At 44.8% G+C, this 12,708-nt stretch overlaps 1 protein-coding gene across 1 annotated transcript in view; it reads right to left on the bottom strand.

Moving 5' to 3' along the window:
• Positions 1 to 12,708, bottom strand: part of WNT7A (Wnt family member 7A) — a 36,462-nt gene that overhangs the window by 16,512 nt on the left and 7,242 nt on the right. The window contains exon 3 of the mRNA XM_074151545.1: positions 6,143 to 6,414. Coding sequence (XP_074007646.1) covers positions 6,143 to 6,414 — 272 coding nt within the window. The remainder of the gene's footprint in view (positions 1 to 6,142; positions 6,415 to 12,708) is intronic.

The raw sequence follows: 12,708 nt of genomic DNA on the forward strand, positions 1-12,708 counted from the left end.
ACTGTGCCCCTGCTCTGCCCCATTCCCACCACCAGGCTCCACATTAACATGTCTGGCAACCTCATCTGCCAAAAATGCTACTGCCACTGTCAACACAGGCCACCCACCTGCCAACAGACTGAGCTCCCTGTGTTCCTACAGGAATGGATGCATAGGAGACCTTTTCCTGGTCTCTTGTCAGCCAGGAAGAAACCTGGGAAAGGGCTCAGTCCGTTTTGTGTTGCAGGTACAGAGCTAAGCGTTGGTCTCTTATGCACTCAATACATCTCTTAACTATGGAGATCCAATTGAGGGAGTAATTAGGGGAGCTGGGTGTAAATGAGCAAGCTCTTGAGCAAGGAGGCGTCACAACTAGTCCTGGGTATGCCAAGCTATGTCCAGGTATGTCTCTTCAGAGTCCCTCACAGGAATTTGTAACTAGAAGTGGAATGTGACTCCAGAAAAATGGTTTCCAACTTCCAGCCACTCTAAATCAGGAATTGCCACAGCTGTGATCATTTCAGCAGTAGTTGGTTTCTACCAGTAAAGAGGAAAGTCATTCATCAGCTTTGTATTTAAAGAGCATCCCTAACATTAAGAACCAGAAGGTTCTGAATACAAAAATCAGGAATGTTTCTGTGCCCGTGTCAAAAGAAAAAAAAAAAAAAAAAGTGAAAAACGGTTAGAAAATGTTAAGTGGAATTGCAAGGGCGCTGTTAAGTCCTGAACTCCCAGAAACACATGGCTGCGCTGCTGGTACTATAATATCACTTGATTGCTGGTGCCAGGAGTATCAGGGCAGCCTCACCCAGTTCTGTTCTGCTCCAAGCTGGTCTCCTAGACTCTCTGGAGTCTATGGTAATTTTCAGCAGCTCCAGACACAGGCAAAGCTTTATTCTGGTGCGTGTGTGCCATTAGAGACGTTCCTTCTGATGGAGCTGAGAGGCAGCCGAATACAGAAGGACGTGGGTTTGGTTACTATCAGCCAGTTGTGCTGCGTGCAGAGATTGCTCGGGGCCAGATTACAGCTGGTGTGTACATGTGGAAAGGAATCTCTTGGCTCCGCTCCGGGTCCCGTGTCCTGCTGGCACATCAGCTGTGCCCTGCTGGCACTGTGCTTCCCAGGCAGCCTGAATCCCTGATGGTCTTCTGGAAGCAGAGCTCCTACCAGGAGACGCTGGGCTACAGGCACAAGCCCACAGGCTGCACTCCCTCTTCAAGACTCCTGCTTTAACACTTAGTTCAGGCAGAACTACTATATCTGCAGAATCCCATGCCCATATTCAGAAGAATTACAAATGTAAAATTGTTTGGCAATCTATTTTCTTAGTCTTTTCTCTTTCCTAACAACATGTTATCTCTTTTCTTAGTCTTGCCTCTTTCCTAACTAGATGCTTACAACCTTCCAAGGGGTTCATCTGCAAGAACTTGTGCTCTGTGCTGCTGCCTGCAGTCAGGCTAATAGGCTACTTAAAGTAAAAGGTATCTTGAGTGAAGCAGAAATAGCTGCCTCCTCTAGAGGATAGTTAAATCCTTGCAGCGGTGTGGGGATTGGCCACTGTGCAAGAACTGGAAGAACTTCAGGGAGGTTGTATGGCAGCAATCTCCTCCTGAGGTCAGAGGGGTGAGCGTCAGCAGCGTAGGCTTCGCAGAATAGCTTGGGAGAACTCACAAACTCTGCTTTTCCAAACGCCCATGTTTCACTTCAACCTTATTACAGTTTTCCCTAAAGGATAAAACACTAAACACTTCAGCCTATTGTGATCGTTGCACGATCTGCTTCAGAAACACCTCCTGGCTTCTCACGGCTTTGCTCGGTATTTGCAGCACCCCTGCTGTTGGGCACGTACTGCGCTCCTCCGGCCAGCCTCAGAGCTGGAAGGGAAACCGGAACGCTACTCATTTGGGGGATGAAGAGACACTGCAAAGCTAGTGCACCCAGGCATGCCTTCGGAGAGAAACGCCGAAGAGAAATCCACCTTGATGTGCTCTTGAATTGCAAAAGCCTTCTAATGCAGCCTGTGCCCATGATTTATAACAATGACTCATAATATTGCATTATACTTAATATGATGTAACGCTGATGCAAGATGCCATTCGTGGAATTTCAATGTCACAGGGAAAAAGAGGGAGAGAGCAATCTGGTCATGTACCTTGCTGTGCTGTCAGAATGAAGAGTTTACAGCCAAAATACATAGAACCTTTCAGTACCTACTTTGCTATTTTTTAGCAGGATAACTTGGAGAATAACGTTTTTATTTCCTGGAGCGTAAATATCTCTCAGACATACGTTATTGTGTTACTTACAGTAATTTAATTTGTACTTGAGAAGACAAATTTGCTAACAGACAATTCAGTCTTGCAATTATAACCCTTCTCATGGAAGTTTGCAGGGCAAATCGGGATTATGCCTTTAAATTAATTCAAGCTTTATCTCTCTTTTCTGACCCAGCTGTTATGAATTCTCCTCCTGTTCTCCCTGTCCTGCTGGCTTCTTCCTGCAGTGAATCAGCATTTCAGGAAATACTAATTCAAAGAGGAAAGACAACCTAAACTCTGGTTTCTGGAGGTCAGAAATAGCCACTCTCCAGCAGGTTCGACAGATGATGTGAGGCTTCTCGAGCTGCTTGGGGCCAGTTTTGTCGGGTGTTTGCGACCCCTGTTTTGAACTCTGCCCCGTCCCTCCCAAGTAGCCTGGGAAATTTGAAGTTGTGCCCAAGTGCTACCAAACTGAGCCCTGGTGGTTTGTCACCAAGACAGAGAGAGAGAAACAGAGAGTTAGACCCCTGTCCTTTAACAGTAAGGACAACTGTTACTCACTCCACCCCAGCAGCGGAGGCATCGTGGGTGCTCATGCTACTGGCACCAGTGGCATTCCAGTTTGCAGCTGGAAATGAAGCCATTTCACACACGCTGATCTCTGGTGGGAGTGCTCCTCACCCCATCCTGGGTGTGCACACGAGTATTTTTCAAGCATTGCACTAGCCAGGCTCTTGAGGAAAAGGACCATCGGTGTTCTTTTGACAGGCTGAGAGAGTTGGGGGAGTTCAGCTTGGAGAAGAGAAGGCTCCAGGGAGACCTTACAGCCCCTTCCAGTCCCTTAAGGAGCTCCAGGAAAGCTGGGGAGGGACTCTTGATCAGGGAGGGGAGCCATAGAAGGAGGGGGAACGGTTTTAAACTGAAAGAGGGGAGATTTAGATGAGATCTCAGGAAGAAATTCTTTGCTGTGAGGGTGGTGAGAGCCTGGCCCAGGTTGCCCAGAGAAGCTGTGGCTGCCCCATCCCTGGAGGGGTTCAAGGCCAGGTTGGACAGGGCAGGGGGTGGGACTGGATGATCCTTCCATTCATCCAAGCCCTTCCAACCCAGAGAATTCTATGATTTTATGACCTCTAAAGTCCTCCACATTTGACACAGTCAATTTTCATTTTCTTCTAGAAAGAGCTGACAGATAATTGTACTATTGCTCTGATGGAGTCAGGTATTCAGTAGGTTCAGGGAGACTGTTGTTGGCACCGCAGGAAGCAGACAGACCTCTGCCTAGGTAAAACAACACTATGAGAAGGTGGAAAGTCTTGAACTGAGATCCCCCAAAAGTCTGGATCAGGCTTTTCCTGGTGGTTCTCTGTTGGTTTATACCATGCAGTCCTACCTAGGCTCGGTTTCCCTGGTAAGCCCAGCAGGTGAAGTTACCAGTGATTCCTAAGAAGACAACTAGATAATAATACATGTATGATTTGCTAAAGTGCATCCTGAATCACCTGGAGCTGGTGTCATCCTAAAGAAGGACAGTTTCACAGGTCATTAATGAGCTCCTGGGGGAGTGGGCTCATCACACAGCGCAGTTTTGCATTGCAAGACCAAAGAAGTAGAGGGGACTGTCTTCTGACCAGCGTAGCGGTGCCTACAGGTGAAGATAACAAATCAATCAGAATTGAACACCTAGTTTATTTTTGGAAGCCCGGTAGGTGCCAGTCTGTCTCCTAGGTGTATAAATATCATCAAAAAGCTCGCCATGGGAGAGTAAAACTAGACAAGAATTTGTAGCCCAGAGGAAAGCCACCAAGAATAGATTGTGTGGAGGCTGATAAGATCCATATTGCTCCAAAAGGGAGAATACCACCTCAAAACAAGACGGTCTTTGTTGTGAAAGGGTTAGGTTGTGAGAGAGCTTGCTTGCCAAATACCCGTAATGGCCTCCCTCTGCCAATTGTCTTTAAATACTGTGATCTTTCACATAAGAGCAAAGCCTGAAAGGAATCTCTCTAGCAAAAACTTCATTTATTCACTCTACAGGACAGCAGAGTAACATGCCTCCTCTCAGTCGTGTTACTCTTTCTTTCTCCTGAAGATTTCAAACAGAGATTTGTTCGAACAAAGATCAGTAATTTTGCCCTGTGAGGGATGCAGGAAGAAGCGTAGAAATATCTCTGGATCAGAGCAGTTCCTGAGCCTGCTGGAGAAATGGCTGATCGCCAGAGATAGCACACACCACTGTTCTCTGAGATAACAATGCGCAGAGCTGCATCTTCCAGGCACAATCTTTTAGGACGGCAAATGGTGCACATGTAGGTGAGAAACACAAGGAGATCATGTCCTCAAGGGGAGGCTGCTGAACGCTTGGCCTTCCCAAAAGCCAGCTCCAGGGCTGGCATCCCTCCTCCCACTACCCTAGGTCTGTACCTGGGGGATAACAGATCCAACAAATGCAGCTTTTTTTTTTTTTTTTTGTCTGTATCTTTGAGCTTGGTAATTGAAACAATTTTCTAAGACAGTAGCTAGTTCCATCTATGTTTCAGTCCTCTGCGGGCTGGTGTGCCAGTTCCTGGGAATTTTACTGCCAGCACCTATCAAATAAAAGCAGATCTTTCAGGGAAGTAGCTTTCCCACAAAGGTGAAACTCCTCTGCTATTTTTTATTGCAGTGGGTTTGTGCTTGTCTGGCAGAGCAGGCTGTGGACCTTGGTGTTTTACCAGGCTTTTCGGTATGTCCCTTTGTGCTACCAGAAGCCAAGTCATAAAGATGCCGAATCAATTGATTAGCAAATATTAATGGTTAGTCCTTGAGTTACTCTCAGAATTCAGTGTTAATTTTGCTATTTTTTTAAACTACCCAGTTTGCACCAGAGAGCCAGACACAGGCTCTGGGGATACTGGACAGAGTAAAAACCATAATCTCACCTATAAAACTACCACAGTAGCATTAAATAAAAAGAAAGGTTAGGCTTTTGTTTGGGCTGGAAATGGCTTTTCTTCAACACAATCTGCTTGGCTCCAGCATAAGTGGAGATGTCTCAGAGCCTACAGGTAATTACCCCAACAAAAATAGCATCCACAAATTAACTGCTGTTCCTAACTTCCTTCTCCCATTTGCTTCTAAGTCACACAAAGGTAACGCTGAAATCAGTGCTAAGGCGGGGGAGTGCAGCCGGCGGAGATGGTAAAAGAGAGAGGGGAGAAAGCAAGAGGGTTGACACTCGTTCCGTAAGGTGGGATGGGCAGAAGGGTGACTCCCGCAGGGAAAGCCAGGTTGGACGGTGCCCGCACACCGCACCGCAGCAAATCCGGGGTGGCCAGTGCCCGGGATTCCCAGGACATGTGCGGGATGAATTCCTGCCCTCCCTGGTTCTGTGGTCATCGCTTTCGGCTACACGGACCTAAACAACGTGGAGGGGGGAACATTGCTGTGCAGAACGATAAAGCAAACCCCCGTGGTGGTGTGGCAGTGAGTCAGCCTGTGGTCTTGCTGCTGAGGCGTTTTTCTCCCCATGGAGGTAGTCCTCACACAAAGAGCAAGGTTTGAACAGTTGGGTTGAAAACGATCCCTTTTCAAATGAGTGAGAAGTTCATGTCTGAACCTGACGAGAGTCCCATTCACCCACACAGTAGCAGGCAAGCATTTTATCGTAAGTACCCTTTGACTTTCCAGATAAAATGTTTGTTTTCTTTTTTTCTTTATACCACTGTAAAGAGTAACATTTAGACAAATATTTGACAGACAGATGGTCCAACAAGCTTGGATAGCTTGCAAAGGTGCCTACTTATCTACTGTAAAATGACGTTAGAGCAAAAGTGTGGTGTGGTTCCCATGCCCTGTATGAGATCTAACCCTGTCTCCGGTCCTGGGCCAGAGGTGGCCACATCTGGGGGACACCAGAGGTGCTTACCTTCCTCCCGGCCTCGTTGTTGTGCAGGTTCATGAGCGTCCTTGCGTTTTGCTTAATCTCCCGGGCATCCACAAACACCTTGGCAAATCCTATTCCATATCTGATGTCAGCGGAGCAGCCTCCCCATTTCCACCCTTCCTCTTTGTGGTACTGTCCTTGTTTTTCTTTGTCACAACCACAGTCGCTCAGGTTGCCCTGCGTACAGGCAGCCGTGATGGCGTGTGCCACTCCAGCAGCAATGATGGCATACGTGAACGCTGCTTCTCTGCTACCTGCAATGAAAACAGCGCCGTAAATACACCATACAACACCGTCACATCAGTTAGAAAGAGATGGGAGTTAGGAAAAGATGGGCAAGTTCCTGCAGCACAAACATCAGAAGGCTATTATTAGAAGTGCTGCAAATCTGCAGGCATAAGCAGGTCTCTTCTCTTCTAACTATTGATTTCTGTGGATGTTCACTCTCTAAAATGATGGCTCTCCATGAGATACAGTAAGAGATACAGTATTATTTAGGCAACTTCATAGATACATATTTCCTGATAGTATTACAAGTGGTCAAACTAAACTTTTTTATGGCAAAAGGGTGGGGTGGCAAACGCTCAAAAAGAAAGACAAAAAAAAGAAATTAGGGGTGCAATTGGGGGTAAAATTCTAAAAATCCAAATTCAACATTTAATATATCAGCTTAGAAATGGGATCTTATTTAGAAACGTAATTCTACATGAAAAGGTATTTCTTACAGGAAAACAACCTCTGTTAGAAATCCTTTTCTAAAAAATATTTTAGCTGAACTGGAGCATTTTTTTTTCAGATTGTAGGTGTCACAAAGTTTTCAACATGGACATTCGTGCAAACTCAATGAAATAAGATTTGGGTTTAATTTCAAAATTTCTCACAGAATGGAAAAGAAAAATTCCTGGCCTGTTGTAGGTACCATGACAAAAGCAAGGCAACGAAGAACCCCACCAGAGGGCTGTGAGGAAGTAGCTAAGCCAATATTATTTTGTGCAATATGGCTATAATGACAGGCTTCTGTTTGGCGGGGACAGGGGGAGGCTGTCATTTTAAATCTATGATTTAATGTATCTCCTTGGAGCTTTCTTGCATTCTGGTGTGTGGACTTCCCACACGTGGATCCTATGGGATCTGCAAGGCTTTTGGAACCAGTTCTGTGGAGACAGGGCCCTTCAAAACACGAGGAGGTTTGCAGAGGTTGCCCATGGATCTCAAACAGCCCTTTAAAAATCCTTGGATCACCCAAACCAAGGACATCCCCCTACTCTTCTTTCTCCAACGACATAATGTGCCCTTGCATCAATGGGATCGGAATCAGGCTCTTAATTAGGAGAGGACAGATGGGAAGATCCGCTTCCCTTCTCCAAACACCCAACCATTATGTTCTGGCAGAACTCAACTGCTGGCAATAGTTTATTATACATGAAACAAGCACATTTCTGCTGTTTATTGGATTTCTCAAAAAAAAAAAATCACTTGGGGAAGAAATCTTACAAGCACTTCATTTTTGGCTACATCCCTTTCACGTATATGATCTAAATTTCTGTACCTGTCACTAAATGGTTCTTTTAAGGAAAAAATGTTCACTTCCTTATGGCAAGTGAAATAGAAAACAAGATGACAATCAAAATCTGTTTAAAAGCAACTTTGTGCCCTTCTATTAGCACAGATGATATTCCCATTGATACTGCTATGCGCGGTGCTTATTGAGGAACCTGTAGTCATAGAATCACAGAATTGTCTAGGTTGGAAGGGACCTTTCAGATCATCGAGTCTAACCACCAACCCAACACTGACAAACCCACCACTAATCCATGTCCCTCAGCACCACGTCTGCCTGGCTTTTCAATACCTCCAGGGATGGCATCTCCACCATGGCCCTGGGCAGCCTGTTCCAATGTTTGATAACCCCTTCTGTGAAGAAATTGTTCCTAATATCCAATCTGAACCTCCCCTGGTACAACTTGAGGCAGCTTCCTCTTGTCCCATTGACTGTTCCCTGGGAGAAGAGACTGACCCCCCCGGCTACACCCTCCTTTCAGGGAGCTGTAGATTTCAAAAAAAGAAAAATTATAAAACTTTGAGTTATTATGACTGTGGACTGTGTAGATGAGGCTTTCTACAACTAGTGGATTGTTATGAAAATCTGAACGTTGGATGGAAATCCCAGGCTGTAGGTGTATCTGGAGTTACGCTCCCAGAGCCTCTGTGCAGCCTCGTGGGGAGACCAGAGGAGGTGGGTGAAGTGGGGTCCTCTCCAGAGTGAATCCATGAGGACCAGCTGGGACACCTTTCTAGTTTCTCCTCCAGTTTATGCTCAACAATATCCTCGCTATTTAAATTACAGCACTATGAACAATGCCCTGATGAATGGGGGAAGGCACAATAAGAAGTCCCCATTTCTCCCCTCAGCAATGCCTTACACCAGTTTTGTGTTTCATGAAGCAGCAAATGGGACATCACCAAAACAATATTTGGAGTTGAAATTTGCATCTGGTTCTGTTTTTCCTTTGGTTGGATGGTTTCTGATCTAGCACAAGTTGTTTTCAAGATCTAGAATAAAAAAAAACCACTGGGAGATCATTTTAATCTGACATCCTCAACGTTGTAAAGACTGAGCAGCTCTTTTGCTTCTTAGAGGGGAAAAAAATGCAATGCAGAGAGTATAAAGCTAGCATAGGCAGAACCAGAACCCAACATCAAGGTTGATCATTAAATATATTACACAAACTAAGTTATTTTATAAGTTTTCCTTGTTTGGGAGAAAAGTTTACCAGGTTTTTAAAACTAGAAGGTAGGAGATAATGCAGAGAGTATAAAACTAGTACAGGCAGAACCAGAATCCAATGTCATGCTTGATCATAAAATATATTACACAAATTAAGTTATTTTATAAGTTTGTCTTCTTTGTGGGAAAAGTTTAGCAACTTTTTAAAAGTAAAAGTTAGGAGACTACAAGGTAAACAGAGCTGGTGTCTGGAGAAATCGATCTGGGTTGGAAGTACCTGGGCACTTGTGCAGTATTGATAAAGTGGCAGAGACTTGTCACGTCTGCATCAAACTACCCCTCTTTTCCATAAATGATTCACTTTTTTAAGCTTCATTGCCCTTGTCTGGTTGGTAGACACGTCAGCACACAGGGCAGGGGGAAGCTTAGTTCAGTTTGGGCCTCTTCTGGGACAGTGCTTTAGGTACCAAAACAGTGCAATAGCGGAGGTTGTAGCCAAATGGGATAATAGGAGTATATGTGTTTCCCTGCCACTTTTAAATAATGAAAACTACTCCTCTACTGGTTTCAGCAGGCAGTCGCAGTGCCTGGAGGATCTCAGAGGAAAAACTGCTTTAAGAAGGTTCACCCAGGCAGCTGCTCCTTGCAGGCAACCGTTGTTTCCTCTGAGCTTCTGCTGATGCTCTGGAGCATCTGATTGAGGAGGTACTGCTCCATATTCAGGCTAGCCTCAAAATACAGGTAGGTTGAAAGGTGCAACCTCATCATTTTGGGATTCCCAAAGATGAACAATTTGGGAAATGACCTGATATGATCCTCCTTTATTTTCTTTCATGTTTACTTTTCAGCCTACACTTTTTGTGTGCATCTGGCAGCCACCTTAGACCTGTGCCTTACTTTTCCTCTGAAAATTCAGCAGTAAAAAATTCAGTATCTTAGCATTAGAAAAATGTCAGGCTTCAATATCAACACAATACTGAGACTCTCGTATTTACTTTAAGCTGATGGTGACTGTAGCATCACAAAATACTTCATAGGTGGGAACAGCACTTGTGGTTCAGGAGGACAACGTCAGCAAAGCAGGAGATGTGGTACAAAATATAGGGTAAAGAAAGAGTAGAACCGGCAGCAATGCATCACACCACATGAGACACAGAGCCCACTTTGGCTTATGACCAGAATAAGCAAAACACTTCTTTCCTAGCAAAAATAGTCAGTAGACTGATGGTAACATCAAGGGTTTCACTCTTCTGTATAACTGAAAGAGTGCAGAAAACCCTAATCTGCAGTCATTGCCTTCTCTAGATGGCTAGAAAGATCAGGCAGTAGCTGGAAGAGTGAACTAGCATGTTTTCAGCAGTGGGATCAGAAAAGACCTTTTGGAGAGAGTTTAAATAAAATGTACTCCTTGGCATGAGCTTCTCAAACAATTTTCTGATCCATTTGCTAGACATGTTGGTTGGACACCCAGGAATTAAATCTTCTTGCAGTCAATTCCCACTGAATCCATCCTTAAACTGCAACTGGACTGAAATCTATGATTTTTTTTAAATGTTTGAAAAAAAACCCCTTAATTTAAAAATGAACTAAGCGATTGATCTTTATGGGAGAAGTGGTGCAAACCATGATCCCAGATGCTGGGTCAATTTAAGAGGTCTTTGTGGAGGCTTTTCCCACCAGTGACTTGCAAAAGTGCACATAAAACCACTTGTGATGAGCAAACTGGCAAAAGAGAGAATGATGGCTGCCTGAGACCTACAGGAGTCACGGAGAAAGGGGCAGAGTTACCTCTATGTGTACAAGAATCATAGGCCCTCCTTTCAGCTCCCAAATGACATGTTCTTCATATTGTCTTGAGTAAGCAAAGGACAAACATACACCAGAGCTGGTCTCCAAGCATTGGATGATCTCCAAGATTAGGTGACCTCCAAGACTAGGGGATCTCCAGGATTAGGTGGTCTCCAAGATTAGGTGATGTCCCAGATTAGGGGATCTCCAAGATTAGATAATCTCCAAGATTAGATGATCTCCAAGATTAGATGATTTCCAGGATTAGATGATGTCCAAGCATCAGAAACTTCAGAGGAGGATTTGGCAGTCTTTCAGGGGTTGCTCTGGTCATTTACATCTGACAGGGCTTTCTCACCATGGCAACATTTCCGAGGACAACTGCTGTCATACCAGAAGAGATGCTCAAGCTCAGTGCAGATGCTCTGGGGGTGGAGGGGAGGGGAGACACCCCTCCTGTGCCTCGCCCCAGCAGTGTCACCATCAGCACTTGGCCTGGAAGTGGGGTGTGGGCATCGATGTCTGCCTGGTTCTGCTCCCCCCATCCACACCTGGGGCTGTCCTCACTCTAAACATGTGCTGCAGGTGCTGCATTTACACAGAGGCTTTCCTCCCCTCATGTGTCAGATGTAAATACCTCCTTGTTCTTCCTATTTTTTTCTGGACTTAAATAAGGTATGCAGCATGTTGCAGCTCCATTTGTTTTGATGGCAGAGAGCTCGGCGTCCATGGCTTCCAATATCCAATATTCCCATATTGCAGCTCCACTCTTTTGATGCAAATCATCCTCCAAAGCACTGGAGTCTTGTCTTTAGACCTTTCCCTAGGCAGTGCGTGACAACACCAAGCTGTCTTTAACTTTGTCTCTGAGCTCTGCACAGTCAACCACCACCATGGGGTGTCCGATGATATAAGGGGAAGCACTAAGATTATCACAGGTAAGTGAAAACATGAATATTGCCAGCACAGGTGGCTCTCGTAACACTGAGCATACTTACATACAACTCATGTGTACCTTGGAGCATCAGTCCTGCAAACACTCCATGCTCTGGTGTATAAATGTTTGTGGGACTGGGCTTTGGGTGATCAGCAAGTGGCCTGTCTGTGCACCAGCTGCAACGAGCGGTTTGAATCCTGGTGTTAATTTAGCTAACAATGCCTTTTAAGTTTAATCTTAACATCTGAACAGTTTGTAAAAAGCTTCGCTCACGCGTATTGGACTTGACAACTTAGTTGTAAAAAGAAGCACAGGAACTCAATGTTGCACAGGAAGCAAGACCTAAGCCTGCGAGATACGGCGTGGATTTACGTGCAGGCAGTCGGTAGGTGCTCAGCAGTTCCCCTCTCTGGATCTGAGTATGTTTCTAAATAGCCTGTCCAGCCCTATCAGCCCCCCCTCATAAATTGACTAAGCTGTGAAATAAAAAAGACAAATTTCTATTTATCTCGCTGGAAAACATGGGTTGTATTTTCTGCTATTTAAAGCCAAAGGGTCAGAGAGGGAGTTATCTGCAGTGACATGAGCTGAAATATGATTGTGAAAATAGAAAGATGGAGAATGCAACGTACCTTGCCAATTATGTGCCACAGCGAACATTGCTTCCCACCTCTCTATAGAGGTCAGAACTCACAGCTGGGAAAAACGAAGAGCAGAACTCATCGTCTGCCTACTTTGGGGTGTGCCTCCTCCTTTCTTGGTAGACTATGGATGGTCTTGCAGGTTTTTTATCTTTCTTTAACCTAGTGTGTGTGATTAATAAAAATGGTAGCTTAAAAAATATCATTTAAGTATCCCCCTCCTATTTTTCTTCCCCCTTCTTTACAGAAGGTTCGAAGTTTTGAGGGGTTTGGGGCCTTAAAATATTGTACTGACTTGAAATGACAGTTCCCTATAAATCAGCACCATGTTCTTTGCAAAGATTAGTACCAATAAACAAAATACATAGAGTTGCTCTAGGAGGCATTTGAGGCTTTGAGAGGTTTAGCGACTGCCCATTTTCACAAGCTAAAGTTTGTTTCATCAGTTCTTGGA

This window comes from Numenius arquata, chromosome 8, assembly GCF_964106895.1.
Source record: "Numenius arquata chromosome 8, bNumArq3.hap1.1, whole genome shotgun sequence".
Classification (NCBI taxonomy): domain Eukaryota; kingdom Metazoa; phylum Chordata; class Aves; order Charadriiformes; family Scolopacidae; genus Numenius; species Numenius arquata.